This window comes from Haliotis cracherodii, unplaced genomic scaffold, assembly GCF_022045235.1.
Source record: "Haliotis cracherodii isolate W230 unplaced genomic scaffold, xgHalCrac1.p SCAF_13, whole genome shotgun sequence".
Classification (NCBI taxonomy): Eukaryota; Metazoa; Mollusca; class Gastropoda; order Lepetellida; family Haliotidae; genus Haliotis; species Haliotis cracherodii.
In genome coordinates this window covers 41,113,846-41,139,978 of record NW_027266268.1, presented here as the reverse complement: position 1 = coordinate 41,139,978, position 26,133 = coordinate 41,113,846, and the positions used below count along the sequence as shown (strand labels likewise).

Sequence of the window (26,133 nt, the reverse complement as noted above, 5' to 3'; positions counted from 1 at the left end):
AGATCTGTAGCGGTGTGTATATAGATTTGTAGCGGTGTGTATGTTGATCTGTAGCGGTGTGTATATAGATCTGTAGTGGTGTTTATATGGATTTTTAGCGGTGTATATGTTGTCTGTAGCTTTGTGTGTATATAGATCTGTAGCGGTGTGTATATACATCTCTAGCGATGTGTATATAGATCCGTAGCGGTGTGTATATAGATCTGTAGCGGTGTGTATATAGATCTCTAGCGGTGTGTATGTGATCTGTAGTGGTGTGTATGTGATCTGTAGCGGCGTGTATGTAGATCTTTAGCGGTGTGTACATAGACCTGTAGCGGTGTGTATATAGATCTGTAGCGTTGTGTATATAGATCTGTAGTGGTGTGTATAAATTGTCTGAAGCGGTGTGCATGTGATCTGTAGCGGTGTGTATATAGATCTGTAGCGGTGTGTATATAGATCTGTAGCGGTGTGTATATAGATCTGTAGCAGTGTGTATGTGATCTGTAGCGGTGTGTATTTGATCTGTAGTGGTGTGTATGTGATCTGTAGCGGCGTGTATGTAGATCTGTAGTGGTGTGTATATAGATCTGTAGCGGTGTGTATATAGATCTGTAGTGGTGTGTATATAGATCTGTAGTGGTGTGTATATAGATCTGTAGCGGTGTGTATATAGATTTGTAGCGGTGTGTATGTAGATCTGCAGCGGTGTGTATATAGATCTGTAGTGGTGTTTTTATGGATTTGTAGCGGTGTATATGTTGTCTGTAGCTTTGTGTGTGCATATAGATCTGTAGCGGTGTGTATAAACATCTGTAGCGGTGTATATATAGATCTGTAGCTGTGTATATAGATCTGTAGCGGTGTGTATATAGATCTGTAGCGGTGTGTATATAGATCTGTAGTGATGTGTATGTGATCTGTAGCGGTGTGTATGTGATCTGTAGCGTTGTGTATATAGATCTGTAGTGTTGTGTATATAGATCTGTAGTGATGTGTATAAATTGTCTGAAGCGGTGTGCATGTGATCTGTAGCGGTGTGTATATAGATCTGTAGTGTTGTGTATATAGATCTGTAGTGATGTGTATAAATTGTCTGAAGCGGTGTGTATGTGATCTGTAGCGGTGTGTATGTGATCTGTAGTGGTGTGTATGTGATCTGTAGCGGCGTGTATGTAGATCTTTAGCGGTGTGTATATAGATCTGTAGCGGTGTGTATATAGATCTGTAGTGGTGTGTATATAGATCTGTAGCGGTGTGTATATAGATCTGTAGCGCAGACTGTGTGGCCCTGTTACAGTGTCCCATATTCACAATTTCCGCAGTTACAAGCAGGAGACATCCAAAACTATTTTAGATCTAGCAATATATCCTCAGTGGGAGTTTTGGGGAATAATTGTAATTCTCAACTCCAGCAGTTTGGCTATAAAGGCCATTGAGCTATCTTAAGAAAATGGCAGAGATTTACAAAGGCGCCTTTGCCTGCCCGAAACACAGACAGACGTTAGCTCTGATGGAAATAATCCAATTTACGCCCGTGAGATTCTACTCACAAAGTAACAAATATGCCCGGGTGTAAAAGACCATTTTCCCTTTTAATACAGTTTTTGCTTTTGTTTTAAGTTTCTCGCCGGAACGTGAAGCACGTCTTGCCTAATTATAGTAATTACCATCTTTTCTTGCGGTGGCTCAAGATGTGCGCCCGCAACCGAAGAACCCCCCTCCCCTCAATCTACTCGCTATTGCCTCTGTTTCCCTGGATTTGCGCCACTTATGCTTGAAGGCAATGATTATGGTAAACAAATTCATTTATGTGTATGAATACAACTCAATGTGACACTCTCATTACCGCAACTCCTACAAATTCATGCTTTTCTCGGCGTGTCCAGATTGCTCATTTATAGCGTGGTGGTGAGCCAGGGTGCTCGTTTACCCCATTGCAAGTTAATTTCCTGCGATCTGCCTGCCCATTTATACGATTAATTCAGGAGTTATGTGCTAATTGGAGATGTGTTACTTAAATCAAATAAGGCTGATAATTTGTCATCAATTCATGGCCTCTGACCCGTGCTCGCGCCACTCTAATGCGGGATGTCAGTACGAGGCCGTCGGGCGAGATTCATCGACTGCAGCGCGGTAGTAATTAGCCGTGTAGTCGTGAATGAATGTTTCTATTTGTGTATAAAGTGTCACACACAGTAAGTGCACTGATAGATACTTACACATGACGACACTGTGGACGTAAACGAACAGATGCTCACGACATTGGGAGGTAATCAGCCGTGCATGTTTGTGTGGGACATTTGCCCGTCTGAGATTTCACATAGTGTAACAACAATTTACACTTTAAAAAAATACAGTAAGACTTCATTTACAAAGGATATTTATTGTAACAGTGAGAGAATGTTTTGTTTATATCGGAGTCAGCATTATTGCTGCTGTATCACATCAATCGGTTCATAAATATGTCTGAACCAGAGATTGACAGACTGTATATAACTATATCTGAACCAGAGATTGCGGACTGTAAATAACTGTCTGAACCAGAGATTGACTGACTGTATATAACTATATCTGAACCAAAGATTGCGGACTGTAAATAACTGTCTGAACCAGAGATTGACTGACTTTATATAACTATATCTAAAACAGAGATTACGGACTGTAAATAACTGTCTGAACCAGAGATTGACAGACTGTATATAACTGTCTGAACCAAAGATTGCGCACTGTAAATAACTGTCTGAACCAGAGACTGACAGGCTGTATATAACTGTCTGAACAAGAGACTGACAGACTGCATATAACTGTCCGAACCAGAGATTGACTGACTGTATATAACTATATCTGAACCAGAGACTGACAGACTGTATATAACTGTCTGAACCAGAGACTTACAGACTGTATATAACTATATCGAACCAGATACTGCTGACTGTATATAACTGCCTGAACCAGATACTGCTGACTGTATATAACTGCCTGAACCAGATACTGCTGACTGTATATAACTGCCTGAACCAGATACTGCTGACTGTATATAACTGCCTGAACCAGATACTGCTGACTGTATATAACTGCCTGAACCAGATACTGCTGACTGTATATAACTGCCTGAACCAGATACTGCTGACTGTATATAACTGCCTGAACCAGATACTGCTGACTGTATATAACTGCCTGAACCAGATACTGCTGACTGTACCAGGAAACCGAGAGACTGTCGGAACAAGAGGCAAGAAACAATGAACTGATAAAATTGACTTGGAGTTTAATTAGACTGGTTAGATGTTGGTGACACGATTACATCAGACCTATCACCTGCCGTATCCGTGGTTTTATTAAAGTCGCTGTTAGAGGTAATAGGATGACCTTGGCAGTTTGGGTAACTGTAATGAAATCCCTTCAATTTCAATCTTACCTCACCGCTTAAAGTTGTGTGAGTGTCAGTTGGATTAAAGGTGACTGCAGCTAGGTTTTGTGTGACCGTAAGACCAGCGCCCCATCCCTAGCCCCCTGCTGCTGGCGCTAGTATCCGCAAACAATTACTGACAAGGGCCGAAGTGAAGATGCCACCTCTACATGGCGTGTCGAGCCTGGCTGGCCATTTGAGGGTGAAGATTAGGGGCGCATTTAAACAGGAAAGAAGCTTCAGCCCCTGACTAAGATGGCATGTGATTGAGTCGCCCAGCTCCGGCCAGCCCCTGCCCGACAATAGGCTTGTGTTACCCCCAGTCTCTCGCGGCCCTCATTAATTCAACTCCATGCTTGCACTGTATAAATACGCATTAGCTACAAATGCGCCTATATCCTTTCCATTACTCTGTAATGAGATCAAGTAAAGAGATCTGCGAAGCTGATTCAGGGACAATTTCGGCAATAATCAGTCTCCATTACAGCGCAGCTCCTTCTGACGCTCGCTCGACTTGCCCCGAAATGCAATAATTAAGACAACAAGTCCGATCGTTAGTCTCGTATTCTCATGGATATCGTGGCTTCCGTTGCTCTCACAAGCGCGTTTTCTAAAGCAAATTGAGTAAATTAGCCGACAGGGAAACAAACTTCTCATTCAAATGGCAAAATTGGGCTATACAGAGTCTTTTTGTTAGAAATCGAATTTGCACTTGCTCTGGCTAAATTTTGTTCTCGATTCCTGAGCTAGATTGATTTAAAAGGTTCATAATTTAGCCAATAAATTGGCTATGAATTAACGAATCAATCCAGTTTAAATCGAGAATGCCTTCAATAAGCCGAAGCACAAAAGAATAACAATACTAATCCCTAGTTCTAGTCGGACATGATCGTTTAGACAATTAAATTATCATTTAAATTTGGAACTAGCATCAATTGGCCAAACCTGATTGGAAGCGGCTAACAGCTATTCTGCCGGCAGTGAGAGCCGAGTGCGGCCATTCATGACTTGTTAGTGTAACTGAGACGAGACGTGACGCGAGCACAATGGCAGACAACGGCATGATGACAAGAATAAAGAAAACTGATTTCAAGAAACTTTCATCTTTATTCACAAACCACATTGTGTGTCACGTGATATGACCACGTGACGTAATAGAAGGATCTCTTGTGTTTGGCTTTCTTTGTCGGACACACACGCGCGCTCTCCCTGTGTGACCTCCCTGTCTCTTAACGTTGTAATTCCTTATTCTTACAATATAAATAAACACATCTGAGATAAAAGAACATTTAAGGGAACTTTCTAAAAGTTGTGGTGTGGAAAGTGTTTGGTCTGTACATTGAAGTAGGCAGTGGAAGGCTCTGTAAATCCAACACAACATAGTCGTGGTTTTATAGAAGTTCTTAATACTGAACATAACGTCAATATATTACAAGTACATTTCAATTACGCATAAATAGTGTGTGCATATAGATACAGACTTCCTCTCTACGGTACAGGCAGAGAGGGTTATCATTGTGCTCATCAATGTGATCCGTCAAGCACCTACAACACACTGTCCGTGTTTCAAAGTCTTCAGTCTCCCAGTACCGGTACACGTATCTAGACATCCCCTGCACATAACGGACAGTTACTCTGTGTCCGCTCTTAACACGTCTGGAGGTTCCCTGTATACAAGGGACAGATACCCAGGGACAGGTGATTCCAAGTCTAGGATCTCCCTGGTAACTAGGATATCCATGGTAACAAACACATTGTGTGTGTCCGCTTGTGTGCTTCCCAATATACAACGAACAGACAACGCTCCAGAGTACGCCCAGCTGAAGCGGCTGACCTCACATTGGCAGTACGCGTCGTAGTTTGTCATCACACTTTGAACACCATCAAGATACCAGGGCACCAGAAGAGCAGTCTTCAGCGATTCCAAGCGAAGAACATCAAACGTAACGTTGTAGTTTCGTTAACGCCTCTGTTGCCAAGGAAATCATGTCATTTCACTGGATGATTAATATTTTCAGCACTTTAAGGTCAAGGTCACTATCCCTGCACAAAAGGTCAAGGTTAAGATCCCTGCACTAAAGGTCGTGGGTCGACCCGTGTCTGTATCACAGCTACCCGTATTGGGAATGTGACAAGTCCTGTGGGTGGCGCGGGTTAGTGAGGCGGGGGCAGGTGGCTCACGTGCTGCTGTAGTCCGTGGATGAGCATGCGCGGGATTATAGGCCTGTTAACCGGAAGTGCTCCGACGCCATGTCTGTAGTAGAGGGCGTCCATGTTGGAGAGGATGGTGGACGTGTGGGGGTAGGACGACCAGTAAGGACTAGACTGGAGCATGCGCTGTACGGCGGCATAGTTGCCCGCTTCCGCCAGGAGTTCCAGACCCACCGCCGTCTGTCTCTTCCACTTGGTCCTGCAAAAAGACGACAGAAAATGTCAACATACGTCCCGCGCAGACATGTACACTAACGTTTAGTCTCTGCAAATATATTATTTTCGTAAAAACAAACAACTCAATTTAAATTGAAAAGGAGTCCAGGGTGATGGGCGATTCCTGAACGTTTGGAAAATCTAGACTTGATTCATTTTGGGCTCCAGCATTACAGAGAGGGCTAGGTGGAAGGGGAAATAATATGATTCAGGACTGTGAGACAAACTAACAGGGCAGTGTTGAACTTAGCACAAGACAACGCCAAGACTGACAGTGTTAAACTCAGCACAAGGCATCGTTCAGACTGACAGATGACAATGTTAAACTCAACACAAGACAACGCTCAGACTGACAGATGACAATGTTAAACTCAACACAAGGCAACGTTCAGACTGACAGTGTTAAACTGATGACGGTGTTAAACTCAACACAACGCAACTCTCAGACTGACAGTGTTAAACTGATGACGATGTGAAAGTCAGCACAAGGCAACGCTCAGACCGACAGTGTTAAACTCAGCACAAGACAACACTCAGACTGACAGATGACAGTGTTAAACTCAGCACAAGGCAACGTTCAGACTGACAGATGACGGTGTTAAACTCAGCACAAGGCAACGCTCAGACTGACAGATGACAGTGTTAAACTCAGCACAAGGCAACGTTCAGACTGACAGATGACGGTGTTAAACTCAGCACAAGGCAACGCTCAGACTGACAGATGACAGTGTTAGACTCAGCACAAGGCAACGCTCATGATCAGACTGACAGATGACGGTGTTAAACTCAGCACAAGGCATGTCTCCTACACATACCCGTGAGGTGGGAAAAGCTCACTACGTATCTGTGTTCCAGGATTGTACCCTGTTCATTACTGTTTCCACTTGACTGTCAGGAGCCAGTGTACAAGTTACCTTTTATTCTGCGCGGTATGGATTATTTAAATGAGAGAACACTGACACACTATTTACACGTAATTTGTCAGTAGTGTGATGTAGGCGCGGGGAGACGATACCTTAGCGCCTATTTATATTCCAACAGTAGATGCCCTGCTTTATTTATGTTTAATAGAAACAGTCAGCGGCGTCAGCTCCGGAAACTGCCGAAGACAAACGATCCTTAACGAATCCGCGACGTTTTAATGTTATGGTGATCAAGTATCGGTTTTAAGTATTGCTGGTTGTATGCAAGGCGGGTTTTGGTCATTTAGGCCGTTGTGGCGCCCGTGTTGACAGGGCGGGCAGCGAGAGAATAGAGCTCGAGACCCTGGTGGCCCCGCGATGCAGAAGCCCGTCCGTCAGATCGCGAGAGTCTGCTCCAAGGCGGCGGGGCGAGAAATATCTCTTAAGGCAAGCAAACAATGTGCTAAACAACGCTACGGATGATAGAACAGCTATCACTTTCCCATTTCTCCTCATTACTTTTAATGAAGATGATCCCTATCCCTGGTTTAGTATCGCGATCTCAGGACGACATACAAATAGCCTGACTTTCCCCTTCATTTAGCCTCGCTCCCTCGTCACTGGGCGAGCGAGATGTGGCCAAATTCGTTTGTCGATGCGTGAAGATGTCATGAATTTGTTCGGGCGGCGACAAGGACGTCACAAACTGCAACTAAACACTGAACGGCAACTGTGATACTGGAAGGGGGGGGGGGGGGGGGGGCTGCGTCTCATCTCCCCCATTTAGCACTATAGACAGGAGGCACAGGGCACTCCAGTAACCCACACACCTCAACAATGGCCGACAAATACAATCTAGCGAAAAATTGAAATCTTAAACAATAGAGACGCGATCGATGCTGCTACTTTAACAGAAAATTAATAAGTGATTGGAAATTAACAACTCACTTTTGCTGTATTGGGACAATGGCTGAGCCTGTTTGGTTGAGGACAATAGGACGCGAAGTCATTCTTCAGAGCCTACAGAGAGGAGGCAGAGTGGAAATGTGATTGGTGGCGCACGATCATGCTTGTCCGATATACATTGTTTTTATCATTAGTGTATTTATTATTCCACGGAGACTGGAAGGACGAACATTTTTTTCCCAACAGACTTCCTTAGGTATCGTCGTCATCATTATCACCATCATTGTCATCGTCAGGACTATTATTATTATTATTATTATTATTATTATTATTATTATTACTTTATTATTATTATTATTATTATTATTATTATTATTATTATTCGCCTTTTTGTGGAGAGAGTCGCCTGAGTGACCTGAGTGACATAGCTGCTTATTGTTCGCGACGCTCGTGCCGTAACGAGATGCATTTCACCTTTGACCTCTTGTGTTATATCCTGGAGGCAAACGTCTGTCACTTGGGGGTTTAACATGCTCCACCACCCTCCCCACCCTCTGGCGGCACGCCCTTCATCTTCATTGTTGTTGGTGTAGCTCTACATGTTAAAGCAGGTTGATGCACGGTGAGGGATATCCCTCCCCCTGCCCCACCTCTGCCCCACCCGAGCCCCACCCCGGTGTTTCTTGTATGTGTTTATATTGCCCCATATGCCAGGCCAGGTTGGGGGGCGCTGATCACTACACGCATCAAGGGAGACAACCCATCACTGGTCAGTGGAGCGTGGAGCAGGGGCCGGCATCGCGCATCTCAAGTCGCCAAGAAGAGATGTTATCGCCAGTGCATGGAATAATTAAATGCTATTACATTATCGTTAAATACTAGTCGTTAATTTTGCCAATCTCCGACCAGTGAGTGTTGGCTGTGCCGACAAACTGACTAATTTGCCCAGCAGGGGTGGCGGGCGTATGAATACATAGTGGACACAAGGGGCCGCGGGGACAATAGGCGAGTCACAGACTGTTTAGAAACTGTGAGAGATTTTTACAATTAGAATTGCCTGAAATACTTAAAAGTAAATTTCTTTTTTTAAACAGTTGATGTGAGGTCATTAAAAGCATGTACCCGCATGTGCTGCTGGGCGCTTCATCTGCCTGGTGTTTTGTCCTCAGAGCGTCTACGTCATATTGGTGGGGGAGGAGTGATACTCAGAGTGTCTCCGTCATATTGGTGGGGGAGGAGTGATACTCACAGCGTCTCCGTCATATTGGTGGGGGAGGAGTGATACTCAGAGTGTCTCCGTCATATTGGTGGGGGAGGAGTGATACTCACAGCGTCTCCGTCATATTGGTGGGGGAGGAGTGATACTCAGAGTGTCTCCGTCATATTGGTGGGGGAGGAGTGATACTCAGAGTGTCTCCGTCATATTGGTGGGGGAGGAGTGATACAAAGAGTGTCTCCGTCATATTGATGGGGGAGGAGTGATACACAGAGTGTCTCCGTCATATTGGTGGGGGAGGAGTGATACTCAGAGTGTCTCCGTCATATTGGTGGGGGAGGAGTGATACTCAGAGTGTCTCCGTCATATTGGTGGGGGAGGAGTGATACTCACAGCGTCTCCGTCATATTGGTGGGGGAGGAGTGATACACAGAGTGTCTCCACCATGGCGGTAAGAGGGTAATTTGGGGCGCATGTTGTACCCTGGTTATCGTTGTGGTATGTCCAGCTACAATCTGGTTAGTATTTTGTTATGTCTAGTTATGTCAGGTTTCACTAGAAATGACACAATATAGAAACAGTACCCATGCTGCCCACTGCACCCAGTCTACGCTCACGTCAGCCTCCTCGACAACAAATGTTACATGCGCGGTGTTTACCTTTCAGGTATCACCGGTTATACGTGTATCATAGTCTAGTCCACTCGAACTGAGTCACCCTGGCTGTAGGTTGCCGGAGCTGTCCCCACTCCGGATAGAGGGGGTGGGGAGGGGGGCAGGGGGGTGCGGGAGACTGGGTAAGTGTGAAACTACTTGAGTCCGACAAGGGGATATATATATATTAGAGCACAACTGAAGGCTGTATCGGTGTTTAACGCCGTGTGTATCTCCGAGAGTACCACACATGACGCTATCTTTGCTAAACGAGACCGCCTATTTAAACAGAATGTTTTCTCTTGGTCTTTATGTAGCATCAAAGATGGTGCAACTGTAGGATAACATTAGGCCTGCTCCCCTGGCTGGCTCGACACGACGGCCATGGGGACACCTTTCTCCCCAACAAATAGTAAGCTAAGTCAATATTGGAGCTAACATAACGTCTAAACCATGATTAAACCTCCCGATTGTCTGAAGGAGACTTCAGTAAGTGTCTCGCTACAGGCAACACATGGCTCTCACTGTTCTCGGTCGGGGAACACCTACACCGATCTTAAGATGTTGAAAATATTTATCCACATGCCTCTGCATATATTGCTGTCAGCACCTACAGCCGGAGCACCTGGGCCGCGACCAGAGAGACGCATGTGCGTTGTCAGGGACGTTTGCCCTGGGTAGACGGTGAAACCCCGAAGGGTCGTCTCGTCACAGCACCGTGTCGTCATTGTAATTATCGTCGTCATCATCAAAAATGTGGCGCCTGGTGTCCGTTGAAAGGCGTTGCCGGTCGAGTTGGTGACAGACTTGCCATGACGCTTCTGCTGTATGTTTTTTTCCGGTATCTAACTTGTCCCATACATTGTTGTTACTTAGATAAGATAACGAAATATTTATTGCAGAAACATTCCATTACGGGACAGATGCAACTTTTATTTAAAATGATAAAACATTATGATCCATATATTATTATTATTATTATTATTATTATTATTATTATTATTATTATTATTATTATTAAAACAAAAAAATGCAGCAAAGATTGTTTGGGTGATCCTGGCACAGTCAGGCTGGTTAGGCAAATCATCAGCTCAGGGCCCTTGCCCCTTTTACACGCGCCCTTATAAGTCCCAGGAACCGCTGCCTAGTGAAACCCGCCAGAACTTTTCGTAGAATCTGACTCCCAAACACTGCAGCCTATTCCAAAGAAATTTGTATTTATCATTTTCCATGACGCCCTCGAAATATTCCGGGTCGTACCATGGATGGACTACTGTGTCAAAACCACAAGCATGGCGAAGACGGTAATAAAACGATCGAGCCAATCCATCATGTCGCTTAAGAAACAACAACAACAACAACAACAATAATAATAATAATAATAATAATAATAATATCATTATTATTATTATTATCATTATTATTATTATTATTATTATTTGAGTAGTATGTCAAGTGGATGCCAGATCATTACATTGAGGTGATGAAGTGGGGTTTGCACTTCTACCAGTTGTCTGTTGTTGGTGGAAAATATTGGTGGCTGTGTTTCCGTCAACAAACAACACATGCATCACCTCAGAAAACCCGAGAGTTAGAGTACACGTAGCTCAGATATGTCTCAATCTCAGTGAGAATGAGATTACACGTCTCGTCCACAGTGAGAAGGAGATTAATCTTAGCTGAGATGTGTATCGCAGACAGTGAGAATGAGATTACTCTTTGCTGAGATGTGTCTCGCCCACAGTGAGAGCGAGATTACTCTTTGCTGAGATGTGTCTCGCCCACAGTGAGAGTGAGATTACTCTAAATATGATATATGTCTCACCCAAAGTGAGAGTGAGATTACTCTAAGCTGAGATGTGTCTCGGCCACAGTGAGAAGGAGATTTCTCTAAATCTAAAATATGTCTCGCCCACAGTGAGAGTGAGATTACTCTAAATCTAAAATATGTCTCGCTCAACTTGGGTAGGAAATTACTTTCAGCTGAGATGGGTCTTGCCCAAAGTGAGAAGGAGATTACTCTAAAAATAATAAATGTCTCGCCCAAAGTGAGATGGATATTACTCTAATCTGAGATGTGTCTCACTCAAAGTGAGAAACGGATTACTCTAAGCTCATATATGTCTCGTTCACAGTGAGAGTGAGATTACTCTCAGCTGATATATGTCTCCCTCACAGTGAGAGTGATATTACTTTGAGCTGAAATATGTCTTACCTTCTGTTTTGGTACCACGTCTTTACTTGGGTGTCGGTCAGGTTGAGTTTGGCCGCGAGTTCCATCCTGTCCTGGACACTGAGGTATTTCTGTCTCTCAAAGCTTTTCTCCAGACAGCTCAGCTGGTGGTCGGTGAACGCCGTACGGGCCTTGCGGGGCTTCTTGGACTTGGAGGGGCAGTTAGGGTTGTCGTGGGCGTGGTCGTGGGCGTGGCACCCGGCACCCTCCGACTCGTGCAATGCTGGAACAACACAGGCATGTTACTCGTAAATACATTCAATGTAGAACCAATGAAACGTGGAACCCACATATAACTTATCTCATACAACTTTGGAAACAACTAAGTTGTTTAAGAAATGAAATTGCGAGGCATGATTAGATGCAATAATCATAAAGCTTTCCGTCGAACCCACCACACAAGGATGTTTTTGTTCCTCCCAAATTTAGTTCCGATTAAGATTAAATACATAAAACTGCAGTGACAAGTTCCCGTTGGCAGGAACAAATGCTTCGGTGTGTTAATGAGCGATGTTCCCGTGTATTGTTAATGTCCAACATGGAAAACAGGGAAACTAATACATGCAAATCCAATACGAATCAACATTATCTAAAAGAAACACAAAAGAATATGATGAAGAAAGAAAGTATGAAACAAACCCCGATAGTTAATTAATGATAAATACAAATGTGAAATACTACGGCAGTCGGGTTGAAGTATCCTGAAGACTTAACAGAAAAGGAAAAAGCAAATAAAATCTGGTAACAGAGACATGTATAATATATAAACAAATCATTTTTCTAATGAATTTGGTTTGGGTTTTTAATATGTCAATAGGAATTTTCACACATAAAGTATTTGGAAAAACTATATTGCAAGTATGAAATATTATATATATTACGTGTATGGATCTATGTGCATGGATATGTGTGTATATGTATTTATTTGTATGCTTGTGTGTATATTTATATTATTTGTATTGCTTAAATACCTTTTAGAAACGGACAGACAGTTTATTAAGTGAGAAGGCCATAGGCCCATAATACACACACAATGGTTGATTGCACGAACTACGCATGCCAAAATGGAAATTTAATAGTGGATATATTGCAACTGTGTTGTTTTATAGATATTTAGGTATTGTGTTCACGCCCAAACTTGTTTGGACTAAGGCACTAAATACTCCTGCAGCACAGAGTAACAAGGCCATTATGACATTATATAGATATCAAAAGAAAGTTGGTAATATACCCTGTCAAGATTTATTTAAGATATTTGATGCTATGATTGTGCCTATTGTCTGTTACGGTGCAGACGTATGGGGCATTTCATATTGTAAAATTATTGAAGACGTACAGAATAAAATGTGTAAATGGTTTCTAAATACAGGTAAAACAACAAACAATGCAATGGTTTTAGGAGAGTGCGGAAGAGCCCCTCTCCAACTTGTGTATACCGCAAGGGCCATCAAGTATTGGTGCAGGCTACTGCGTTTGGACGAGCACAATGCTATTTAATGCTCAAATCACTGTACCATTCTGGTCGCACCACATGGGCTACTCACATTAAGAACATCTTGTTTAAATTAGGTTTTGGATATGTATGGTTAACACAAGCTGTTGGCAATGTGATGATATTTATTCATCTTTTTAAGCAAAGATTATTTGATAACCTTCAACAATCATGGTGTAGTTCTATGAATAGTATATATGATACCTTTTATCATAAACATTTTAAATCCCTGTTAAATGTATAAACATATTTTACACTCCCCATACCAGTACATCTGAGAATATGTATGACTCGTTTCAGATGTAGCAAGTTTAAACTTGCAGTTGACTTGGGGAGATACACAAATGTCCCATACACTGAACGATTATGTAAATATTGTATAGAAAATGGTATATCTTTTATTGAAGATGAATTTCATGTTTTACTTGTATGTGAGCGTTATTCAGCCTTAAGAAATATGTATCTTAAACAGTATATCAAGTTTCAAACTGTAACATCTTTTAATGAAATTATTTCATCAGAAAACTTTGATGTTGTATATAACACATATTTATATCTATATAAAGTCCAATGGCGAAGAGAAACTTAAATCGATTACTTCCTTGGCATGCGTAGTTCATGCAATCAACTATCTGTCTGTCTGTCTTTTAAAAAGGTCCTTTGTGTCTATAGGCCACCTTGTTTCGGACGTTCTTACTTCATAAACAAATGCATGTCATATAGTCAGACGTTCTTACTTCATATACAAATGCATGTCGTACAGTCAGACGTTCATACTTCATAAACAAATGCATGTCATACAGTCAGACGTTCATACTTCATAAACAAATGCATGTCGTAAAGTCAGACGTTCTTACTTCATAAACAAATGCATGTCATAAAGTCAGACGTTCATACTTCATAAACAAATGCATGTCATATAGTCAGACGTTCATACTTCATAAACAAATGCATGTCATAAAGTCAGACGTTCATACTTCATAAACAAATGCATGTCATAAAGTCAGACGTTCTTACTTCATAAACAAATGCATGTCATATAGTCAGACGTTCTTACTTCATAAACAAATGCATGTCATAAAGTCAGACGTTCATACTTCATAAACAAATGCATGTCAGTGTTTGGATGCCAGCACTGTATTCACTGATGGCAATTCAACATTTTAAAAGCATAAAGTTGACGATAACAACATAAAGTGATCTAATCACACATGGGAGTCACACGATAATGTTTGGGGGTTCAGCATCAAGATGTTCATATGATGATACAGACAACTGGATTGTTCATGTAAGTCTCACCTCGTTACAATAACTATGAAGTAACGAAACACATATAACTATTGAGTTACAATTGTAACGAGCCACTCTTAACAGGGTTACAAGCGACTGATATGAATACAAGTTAATACAGATACAGGAATGAACGTCCTGTGTACGCATCACTAATATTGGTCAAGTTATTTGGTATGGAGACTAGATATTTGGTTAAGCTTCATCTGCAGAACTAGATATTTTTCTAAATAAAACTTTGAGCCCAAATATTTTATCTTGCGACAAGGTCTTTTTTATGGCCAACCATGTCTTTGGTTTTCAACAATCAGAAGCATAATTTTATTTTCAGGCATTTTCTGGGACGATATTTGTTTTTCGTTAACATTCAATGATTTATTAGAGAAATAATTTGCAACTGGTTCGGGTGAACAAAAATCTTGATTCCGATAACTGAAGTTTGGTCTGAATAGGACAAACAATTATAGAATATATGGCTCCTTCTAAAATATGGTGATCGCAACATTTCAGGGTCATTTCACAATGTACGTTTCCGAGTACAATCGTCTCCTGGTCCGGGAGTGCCACAACGTGGAAATATTTTTACGCGTATAAGAACGTGGAGTTGTACATTGTATCTAAGTACTTTCAAATTTGCTGTTAGTTCTCAATTTATTCAGTTTATTTTTTTTCAAATTCCTAGACTAACACTTAGTCAATAAAAAACACTTGTCTTTTATTTAGTTATTTTCTTCGAAAGAACCTTTCCCCTTCTGCTGTTTTATCAAGCAAACTAGACTAGGATAGTTTGATAGATCTAGACTTGCCTAGGCTTTTAGTTAAAAAAGATTGCCCTAAAAAATATAAATTCCAAAGTCATATTGCAGGACTATCACATTCCTTGCAGTAGCTAACATATGTTTCAGGTTTTGAAATCTTAATATGATACATAAAATATAGTAAATCGAAGCAGTTGCTGAAATATTTGTTTGAGAGTGCTTCAAGACATACATTTGTTTCTGACAAATGAGGACACATTATTCTTTCCAGTATTTTCGGAAAAGATTTTTTTTTATAAAATCCCCAAAGAAAGATATTTCAATTACAGCTAGAGGTTCTACTTTGCGTATGCAATGCCGACTTCCGCACACGTTCTTCCCTGCTGTCGTGTTGATGTCTGAAATGCTAGTTTATAGACTAAGCAGGGATATTTTGGGACTTGCATTCAAACATCAATCATATGTTAACAACAGATTTTCAGCCTATTTGCCTTAGTCAATCTGTGCTTATCACTGACTTCCACACGTGAAGGCGTCACGTCACCAGGTGATGGAGCATGTCTGAGGGAGGCTACTGATGCGGATGCGTCACCATTGAGACTCAAATTCAACCATTTTATTCATGACTTCATGACTGACCACATGACTCACCACTTGACTCACCACATGAAGGCCACATGACTGTCCACATGACTGACTATATGACTGACCACATGACTGACCACTTTGAGGTTACACATGACTGTGCAAAAGACTGACCACATGACTATCTACATGACTGACCACATGACTGACCACATGACTTTCCACATGACTGACCGCATGACTGTCCACATGACTGACCACATGACTGTCCACATGACTGACTATGTGACTGACCACATGACTGACAACATAACTGACCACGACTGACAATATGACTGACCACATGACTACAGGACGAGGTGGGTGTGAGTGTCGTGCGAGGTATGAGTTACGCGTCCACTGGGATGTGGTGAGGGGCGTGTATCCTGTCAACGTCGTTGAATCCCGCGTGAACATCGCCTTTAACACTTAGCACTTTACTGGACAGTACTGTCGTGTTGTGTTTACTGGACACTACTGTCGTGTTGTGTTTACTGGACACTACTGTCGTGTTGTGTTTACTGGACACTACTGTCGTGTTGTGTTTACTGGACACTACTGTCGTGTTGTGTTTACTGGACACTACTGTCGTGTTGTGTTTACTGGACACTACTGTCGTGTTGTGTTTACTGGACACTACTGACGTGTTGTGTTTACTGGACACTACTGTCGTGTTGTGTTTACTGGACCCTACTGTCGTCTAGTGGTTGCTAAACTCTGTTGTCGCTTTGCGCTAACGATAATATTAGCAATTGTACAAGTGGCTATGAAGGCAGTTAACGCATAACAACTTGTCTGTTTATAGTCTCATTATTGTACAGCCCCTAATTGGTGTGGTTGTAACGCCAAGCAGATCCACCAGTCACACCTGAAGACGACACCTGTCCAGTAATTAACACACCTGTGAGAGACCGTGTCCAGGTAAAGGATCCCTGTGTTGTCATCGAGGCACACAACGCAGCACAACGGGGGGAGGGGGGCCGTCTTTCACCACAAAGAGATTCACGGATTATCGGGTTTGGGCGATTAGCTGCACACCGTGTGGCGAGTCGATCTGCAGTGACTTCTTTCAACTGTTCTCGTACTTCTACTCAACTTATCTGATTTCATCGTTGTAGATGGCGTGGATAGCGAGTCAAAGGCGGGAGGGTAGTTAAAGACAGCATTTAACGCGCTGACAAAACGTTTTACACAGATCCTATTACATGTTTAGGAGGTAATAGACATTTAAATTTAGAAAGATAACAGGTTTCAAGTTCTATCCTATTTTCATGCACGTTAGCGACCGGTGGAGAGTGGAGAGTTTGGAGCCGTGCTGTCTTGTCTTCCAGATAACACTTAACTAAACTCATTGTGCTGGCTGTAGTCGACTATATCTACCCGCATCTCTCGTGTCGTCAGCAATTAGAGGACTTGAGAACAAAGACTCACACACTGTCTTCACTTACAGCCCGCCAGGACTTCACACGGACAATAAGGAAGACTTAGTGAAAATTGTTGACATTTCTGAGGAAAGTGAGTCAACGCAAGTGATACGGTATGTCATGGTCAAAACCTTATCAGACATATCAATAGTATTATTTGGAACAATCAGTAAGAATTAGCGATACTTATAAGGAAAACGCGAGGTCATTTGTCCGACATCCTTGTTGATGAGCCCCGTCCGCCCCGCCCCTGTAGGCCACGACCAGCACGGTATTCCGTCATTGTCAGAACTAAATCATGCATGTGCACACGTCACTGGCCTTCTCCCGTCAACAGGGGATATCCTTCCGCATGCAAATTAAACACCCTTATTGATCGACTAACGACATATGACGTATGGAGAATGTGTATACTGTGGAAATTGCATCACAAGTTATGAAAAGGTGGAGAAACCTAGTACCAATACCATTACACGGTATCAGCATGTGGAGAAACAAGTACCAATATCATCCCACGGTATCAGCATGTGGAGAAACAAGTACCCATCTCATCACACGGTATCAGCATGTGGAGAAACTAGTACCCATCTCATCACACGGTATCAATATGTGTAGAAACAAGTACCCATCTCATCACACGTTATCAGCATGTGGAGAAACAGTACCCATCTCATTACACGGCATGTGGAGAAACTAGTACCAACATCAATTAAGTTGTCAGTATGTGGACAAGCGCGCTTCAAACATTGTACAAGCTTACAAAACTATAACGCCACACACTGAGTAGGATAATTGAAGCCGACATGCACGAGCGTGGTCTCCATCAATCATTTGAAAAGGTGCATGTTTGGGTAGAACCCCAACCAGCGGCTGTGGGGTCCGGCGTCCCCCTATGTTGGGCCCAGCTATATACGTTCTTTCTAAATTTTGCCATAAAATAGGTGACCAGATCTAATGTTACAGGTGGAACATTGTTGCGGACCCGTGCGGGGAATGTGGAAGGGGTATCTGCCGTGCAAGGGGGCAGTTGGTGGTAGAAAGTATTTCTGCAGATACAATCAGCTGGTGGTTACCAATTCATTCCTCTGTCACACTGACGGAGGGAGAGATGGCGTTGATAAGCCCTGTAATCCCGCCCCAACCGTCTCCTCCCCCACCCACCTCGCCAACAGTATTCCAAGGGCATAAGATGCTACCCTAACCCCTCGCCCAAACTACCCCCTACCCCCCCCCCCCCCCCCCCCCCCACCTCATCCCACCCCCAACCCCCCACCCCCCAACCCCCCACCCCCACACACTCCCACCCCAACCTCATCTTATCCACAGTAACAACAAGGACACCATCACACCCGCCCTGCTGCTCAATTCCTCCCCACAACTCCCAATTCGCATTCACCCACCCAATCCCATATCGCTGTGCCTCCAGTCCTGATCCCCACCCCTATCCCCACCCCTGCCGCTCCCGGGGGTGGTGTTGTACGCATTGACTGACCACCCACCCTTGAGACGTAGAGGAGTCCGCCACAGCGCCGCGGCCGGTCGCGGGTAGCAGGTTCTACCCGGGGGTGCGAGGTGACCCTCACGGGTACGTATCGGGTTGAGGGGGATCAGCCACACCGGCGCGATGTTGGCTTGTGTGATATGTGCCCGCTCCGCACGCTATAGATCAGTTAGAATTGGCTTTCCTCAACAACTGCTCGGCGATTTGTCAACTTACAGGGTCGTTTGACTTGAATATCGACAATCATTTCCTCGAGTTGGCAACTTAGGATCTGTCGACAAATAACGAGGAAATGGTATGTTGGCATGCGGGGGCAAAGACTACCTCGGTGTGTGGGGTGGGGGAGCGCTTGCTTCAGGTCAGGATGAAGAAAAGGAAACCTCTGTTAATTAGATGTTTTTCATTTTTTGTAGCAGAGACCATATAATACATTATCTATCACTCTTTTCGTGATTTATTTATTTATTTATTTATTTATTTATTTATTTATTTATTTATTTATTTATTTATTTATTTATTTATTCATTCATTCATTTTTTTATTAACTTTTGCTCTGCTTTTAATTATGTTTATTTATATACCAGTATTTGCAACATATCTAGTCCACCGGCCCCTATCCTACGCCAAACCATTTATTGAAAATAACTCCCAAAATAACGCAGTCTCAAAGTGGGTAAGTTTTTGCAAAGTTTATGAAATGTTCATTAATTGACGGATACGATTATCCGTGTGGTGTCGTCATCTTCAGCAACGACGAACATCAACCACCCGACGGCATCAACCACCCGACGGCATCAGGCAGTCAAGTAGAAAAACAGTTGCACACCCGCAGTTAAAATCCACCACTGCATTGCTGATCAAAGCGGGATTCTACAGGAATTCTTTAATAATTAATTTTAACCGGTATACAAATATTGCCGTGTGAAACTAGCCGTTGTTTTGCAGTTGTATGGCAGTACTTGGAGATCACCTATATAGCGTAGTTCCCTGACGGAGCGGGTCTGACTTCTTCACAATGACATGCACATTAAACTTAGATGGCGTGGATATGGCTGAATGGAGAGTTTTATCTAAGGTTTAAGGAGTGTAAATAATTTATACGTTCATCATCGGAAACTGGTATTACGTTTAATGTATGTTAAAAATGTTCTTTGTTACTCCGCGGCGCTGCCGATTTGCCTGTGTGAGAAGTGTCTTGTAGGACGCCCGACACAGTCGCCATAGAGTTTGGATGCATTCATCACCGTTATATCACGCGCTCCGCTGAGAATATGGAAGCATACTCCGTCAGGCCATATCCACTTAATGCTTAAATAATACACACAGTGTGTGAGCCGCGGACTGACACACACACACCACCATGCTCACCCACACAATGGCTGAGCGCCGAGAACGGAAAAGAATGGAAACTTTGCAACCGTATACAATTTTGATTTAAAAGAATAATGTTTTGTACATGCATGGATTGGGGAGTGTTATTGACTACATTGCTACATTCATCAGTGGAAGCAAGCAGGTACAGACAATCGGTTTGCCTCTGGAGGGGAGACGGTTATCTGTTGTTTGCTTGTTTGTATAAAGTATTCTTTCTTGACATAAAAATATATTCCTGTTATAAGTATATATTTGTATAAAATATTCTTTCTTGACATAAAAATATATTCCTGTTATAAGTATATATTTGTATAAAGTATTCTTTCTTGACATAAAAATATATTCCTGTTATAAGTATATATTTGTAAAAAATATTCTTTCTTGACATAAAAATATATTTCTGTAATAATTTGGCAATTACCGCTGCGACGGGCGTTAAAGTTCAGGCGAGTACTAATTTATCTTCAAATAAATACGCATTTGGTGATGGTAAATTAATTCTATTATTTCTTGCTTCTTTTGTTCATTATATCTTGTTTTTTTTATTTTTCGTTTGAACACATATTTCAACGCGTCAGATCTGAGGAAGGTTCTAGAAGACCTGGAGGTAATGTGCTCGACAGTTCCGCGACGTCCGCCCCGGCATTGGTACAGACTTATACAGAGCGCAGCGGGAAGGAAAGCAGATTGTTGTCAACTGTCAAATACTCATCGATATGCAATAATATGAATAGTATCTAAGCTTAGGACTAGTTTTTAAATAATTTTAAGAAGAGATTGTTTAACAGAAAAATGAGAATAATACAAGAAAAGTATCACTACCTGTATGAAAATAATCCTATGTAAAATCTCACGGGTTGAAACGTTGCCTGCATTTTCATGCTGTTTCTTCTCAGGTGACGGGTGAATAATGACATGATTTGCTATCATTAAAATACAACATTTAGCAGAAACTTGGCCGTGTTTTATATAACAAAGAATTATGGGACCAATACAACTACTACAAAAATATACAAACAAAGGCTTTATATACCATCTTCGTACAATATTCTACAGTTATTGAAAATATTCTGTTAACAATTGCTTTGTTTGCAACATAGAACTGATCTGGATTTATTATTCAAGGAACACATGTTAAGAAAGTGAAGCTTGTATGAGTTGCCGCAAGATGGGTGGGCCGGCCTGGATCTTACAAACACAACTTCATAGCTGATCATTAATTAATAATTTAAAATTAATAAAGCTCATAAATATATATGGAATGTAATAATTAAACTTGATCCAAATGTAAAGTCTTTGCCTCCCATGTTAGAGGAACATGAATAGGCAAGCAGCTTCTGTATCCTGTGTAAGCGGGGAAATGACGGAGCCAGAAGTAGCCCTGGCACATTGTTTACAAACATTAAAGAAGTAGTTATCCATAAAAAAGTGTCCTGTCTTCATCACCAATTCATAGCCTAATTATTTAAAAAATTTCCGATGTGTTATTTTTGTGTGTGAAAATTTGATATGTGATTACAGATTTGTTTTCACTTTTCAGACCTTACACGAGTGAAGCTGTTTGCCTGACAGGAAAGTCTCCTCTGGCTCGGGGAGTTACCTCCGCCGATGTGTTAGTGCATACTCATATCACTGAATCACACGACGACAAGCCGTGGTGATGTACCGGGGTCGACGGTTGACGGGGTTGACGGGTGTGGCGGGGTGTGTGTGTGGAGAAAACCTGGATATGTTCAGGATTCTCTACAAGGAGCGCGGGTTGCGAGGTGTCAGAGAGTGTGGCTAACTGGTATAAAACGCTACTTGTTTCGAATTCTTTATAAGGACCACGGCCTGCTTAATTTAATTATATATATATATTTTTGTCAAATAGTGCGTCCAAACAAAATTACCAGTTTACAGCTGCTGCTGTTGGCTCTCTTATCCACTTTCATCCCTGTGTCAGGATGTATGGGGATACTGTACGTGTATAACTATCGTTATTCTATGGGTATAGCTATCGTACTACTCTATGGGTATAGCTATCGGCGTATACTTACAATCACTAAGTTTGTCGTCGTTCTCGTCGTCCCCCGGTTGTGTGACGAAGTAGTCTGGGTGTGGTAGTTCTGCCGGGGGATCGGGCCGGTGCCGGTAGAGAGGGTTCACGGATGGGAACACTGGGTCGGACCTGTGCGGGCCTCTGTCCGACAGAATGTCTGATATAAGAAATGAGGGTTTGCTGTGGGGTGGCGAATATTTGACACCACCCCTCGGTGACTCTCTGTCCTCAGAGTTATCTGCCCCTGAAGTTGTTGAAGGACTTTCGCATTTATCATTTCCAACAACGTCGCCCTCACTGTCGCTGTGGTTGAAGGCGACACTTGACTTGGAGTCGGACATGTCGGATGTAAATTACAAACTCCAGTAGATGTAGAATGACCGCGGGGGTCGAGTGTAAATGGCTGGATTTGAAGGTGGCCAGTACTTTTGTTCAAAGAACACACAACCCAAACTGTGGTTCCAAGAAATACAGAAATCTCTCAATTCCAAATGTTGTCTCAATGTTGTGACAATCTTTCCCACAGTTCCAGGCGACCGTCATCCGTCTGTGACTCGGTTGTAAGACGACTTCATTCCATCCAGAAACACAAGTTTGGATAATCAGAATTAATCAGCTATCAACCAACCACTGCCGTTCAGTTTATCCTGTCTTGTTGCGATAATGAGCCAGGACGATGCGAGTCCTATTGGGCGGCACTCTCGCTACTTACTGGCGCAGATTGTCACAGTTCGCGGGAATCAATACTCTTCAGCACCGATCACTGCAATTTCGATTTGTTTGCAAATTATCTCGACTATGCGCGTCGAGCGGTGGGACATCTATCATGCTTCAGCGTGTTATTCGCTCCGACCTGTCCATGTGTGTCAGTAACAACTGTATTGACATGCATTCAGCCAATCATCCGCCAGGAGGTGTGGCTTACTGAGTGCAGTGGGCGGGGCAAGTGTGTATTGACAAACGCGTGGAGCGAGGCGGGGATACGTTCGCTCTCGTTTGTCGAAGGAGGAGGGAAGTCGTCGTGTTCGACGTAATCATAAACATTATTCCCTACGACTGATCTGCCGACAACACGACAGCTCGGAAACACCAGCACATTAGCGCACAAAGTGTCCTCCATATTGGTCTGTTCCAGTAAATGACTCAAGTGAGAAACAATGGCGAATGTTGGGAGAGGCCAGTTGGAGATGTATGACGCTTGGCGCCTGTCTCCTTAGGCACACTCAACTCACACGCACACGCACACGCACACGCACATTGCAGCAGCAAGTTATTGATGCAGGTTTTGCCGAGAAGATAAACCACTATTTTAATTATTTTAATAGTTGCATTATCCGTTCATCTATGATATCCACACAGGGCTGAGCAATGTCTTCGTAACTGATCATGTTGGCGTTACTGCGGAGTCCAATACATTGTGTCACTTACACCCTGGGCTGCTGCCTTGCTCAGCACTGACGCGAGTCTATAATCAGCGCTACCACAATACCCATCCTCTCCAACGGTCAACATGTCTACAAGGGTCACTTCTCGTTCTTCCATGAGCCATAATATTAATGTCGTCAAAAGCTACCCGTTATCTAATGTGGAGGAAATGTACGCGAGTTATATCGAAGTCATTATGCCTAAATGAAATGAAATGAAATACCAGGAATTATGAATTGCCGCTTTATGCGTACAGACCACGAACACCAGGGCCCAGTTGCACAAAGCAATATAAGCCCTGCGACTGTCATGAGCCGGTGTTAAAGTATTGGAGTACGATCATCTTGGCCCTAAGACAGCGTTGTGCTTGGTCCTGGTTGTACATTGATGCGTCTTCTTGCTTGCAACTGTCACCGTTGTGGCTGCCTCCCGTATCTCCATCACTTGAACTCTTTGTTAACAGCCCCTAAACAACACAAAGTGCTGAAAAAACCATGTTGGTGATGGCATAAGGCAGTGATTAATAAATAATTTGCCATAATCAAAACACATACAAATTGCCCGCGTCCCGAGTTGAGACTCGTGACGGATCAATATCGCAGTCCCCAATGTGTGCTGCAGTGTGTGAAATATGCATGGCATCTTCCTGACTGGATGCATGGCTGTCACTGTGGTATATAGTCCTCAATGTCTTTGAAGAAACAATGGGAAACTGTTTAATTGACTTGGACACACTGGAACATTGTGTATGGAATATTGTGTATGGCGGAATGAAACCCGTCTTCCCATCTCTCTGCGTTGTTCCAGTATTGACGAAACACCCGATACCAACAAATGGCACTGTACGTCATAACGGCGTAGAAACCAAACTCCCCACCCTCCCAAACTCCACACCCTCGTCTCTCTCTACCCTCATACAATCCCTTCTTCTTCTCGTCCATCAACTCACCCTCCTATCACGAACGCACCCTCGTAGCTCTACTCCACCCCACCCGCTCACTCACTTTCCCCCTACTCCCCACCACACCCAGTACAACTCCACTTTCCCCCCAACCTCCCCACCCCATCCCTTGCAACTCCACTTTCCCCACCTCCCCACCACACCGCCATGCAATTCCACATTCCCCACCTCCTCACCACACCGCCATGCAATTCCACATTCCCCACGTCCCCACCGCCATGCAATTCCACTTTCCCCACCTCCCCACCACACCGCCATGCAATTCCACTTTCCCCACCTCCCCACCACACCCCGTACAACTCCACTTTCCCCACCTCCCCACCACACCCCCTACAACTCCACTTCTCCACCTCCCCACCACACCCCGTACAACTCCACTTTCCCCACCTCACCAACACACCGCTATGCAATTCCACTTTCCCCACATCCCCACCACACCGCCATGCAATTCCTTTTTCCCCACCTCCCCACCACACCGCCATGCAATTCCACTTTCCCCACCTCCCCACCACACCGCCATGCAATTCCACTTTCCCTAACCTCCTCACCACACCCCGTGCAATTCCACTTTCCCCACCTCCCCACCACACCGCCATGCAATTCCACTTTCCCCACCTCCCCACCACACCGCCATGCAATTCCACTTTCCCTAACCTCCTCACCACACCCCGTGCAATTCCACTTTCCCCACCTCCCCACCACACCGCCATGCAATTCCACTTTCCCCACCTCCCAACCACACCGCCATGCAATTCCACTTTCCCCACCTCCCCACCACACCGCCATGCAATTCCACTTTCCCCACCTCCCCACCACACCGCCATGCAATTCCACTTTCCCCACCTCCCCACCACACCGCCATGCAATTCCACTTTCCCCACCTCCCCACCACACCCCGTACAACTCCACTTTCCCCACCTCCCCACCACACCGCCATGCAATTCCACTTTCCCCACCTCCCCACCACACCCCGTACAACTCCACTTTCCCCACCTCCTCACCACACCGCCATACAATTCCACTTTCCCCACCTCCCCACCCCTTGCAACTACACTTTCCCCACCTCCCCACCACACCGCCATGCAATTCCACATTCCCCACCTCCTCACCACACCGCCATGCAATTCCACATTCCCCACGTCCCCACCGCCATGCAATTCCACTTTCCCCACCTCCCCACCACACCGCCATGCAATTCCACTTTCCCCACCTCCTCACCACACCGCCATGCAATTCCACTTTCCCCACTTCCTCACCAAACCCAGTACACTCCACTTTCCCCACCTCCCCACCACACCGCCATGCAATTCCACTTTCCCCACCTCCCCACCACACCCCGTACAACTCCACTTTCCCCACCTCCCCACCACACCGCCATGCAATTCCACTTTCCCCACCTCCCCACCACACCGCCATGAAATTCCACTTTCCCAACCTCCTCACCACACCCCGTACAACTCCACTTCCCCACCTCCCCACCCCTTGAAACTACACTTTCCCTAACCTCCCGAC

General features: G+C 43.7%; 1 protein-coding gene across 1 annotated transcript; it reads right to left on the bottom strand.

Moving 5' to 3' along the window:
- Nucleotides 1-4,504: 4,504 nt before the first annotated feature.
- LOC139459345 (barH-like 1 homeobox protein) lies at nucleotides 4,505-22,974 on the bottom strand. Its single transcript, XM_071240809.1, has 3 exons — nucleotides 22,234-22,974; nucleotides 11,714-11,954; nucleotides 4,505-5,804 (listed from the first exon to the last, which is right to left on the bottom strand). The coding sequence occupies exons 1-3, from the start codon at nucleotides 22,574-22,576 to the stop codon at nucleotides 5,549-5,551; spliced, it is 840 nt and encodes a 279-aa protein (XP_071096910.1). The 5' UTR covers nucleotides 22,577-22,974; the 3' UTR covers nucleotides 4,505-5,548.
- Nucleotides 22,975-26,133: the final 3,159 nt, after the last annotated feature.

Coding starts and splice junctions, on each gene's coding strand:
- LOC139459345 (XM_071240809.1), bottom strand. CDS start 22,576: ATGTCCGACTCCAAGTCAAGTGTCGCCTTCAACCACAGCGACAGTGAG. Junction 11,955..22,233: donor CGACGACAAACTTAGTGATT/GTAAGTATACGC, acceptor GTGTTGTTCCAG/CATTGCACGAGTCGGAGGGT. Junction 5,805..11,713: donor ACGTGGTACCAAAACAGAAG/GTAAGACATATT, acceptor GTCTTTTTGCAG/GACCAAGTGGAAGAGACAGA.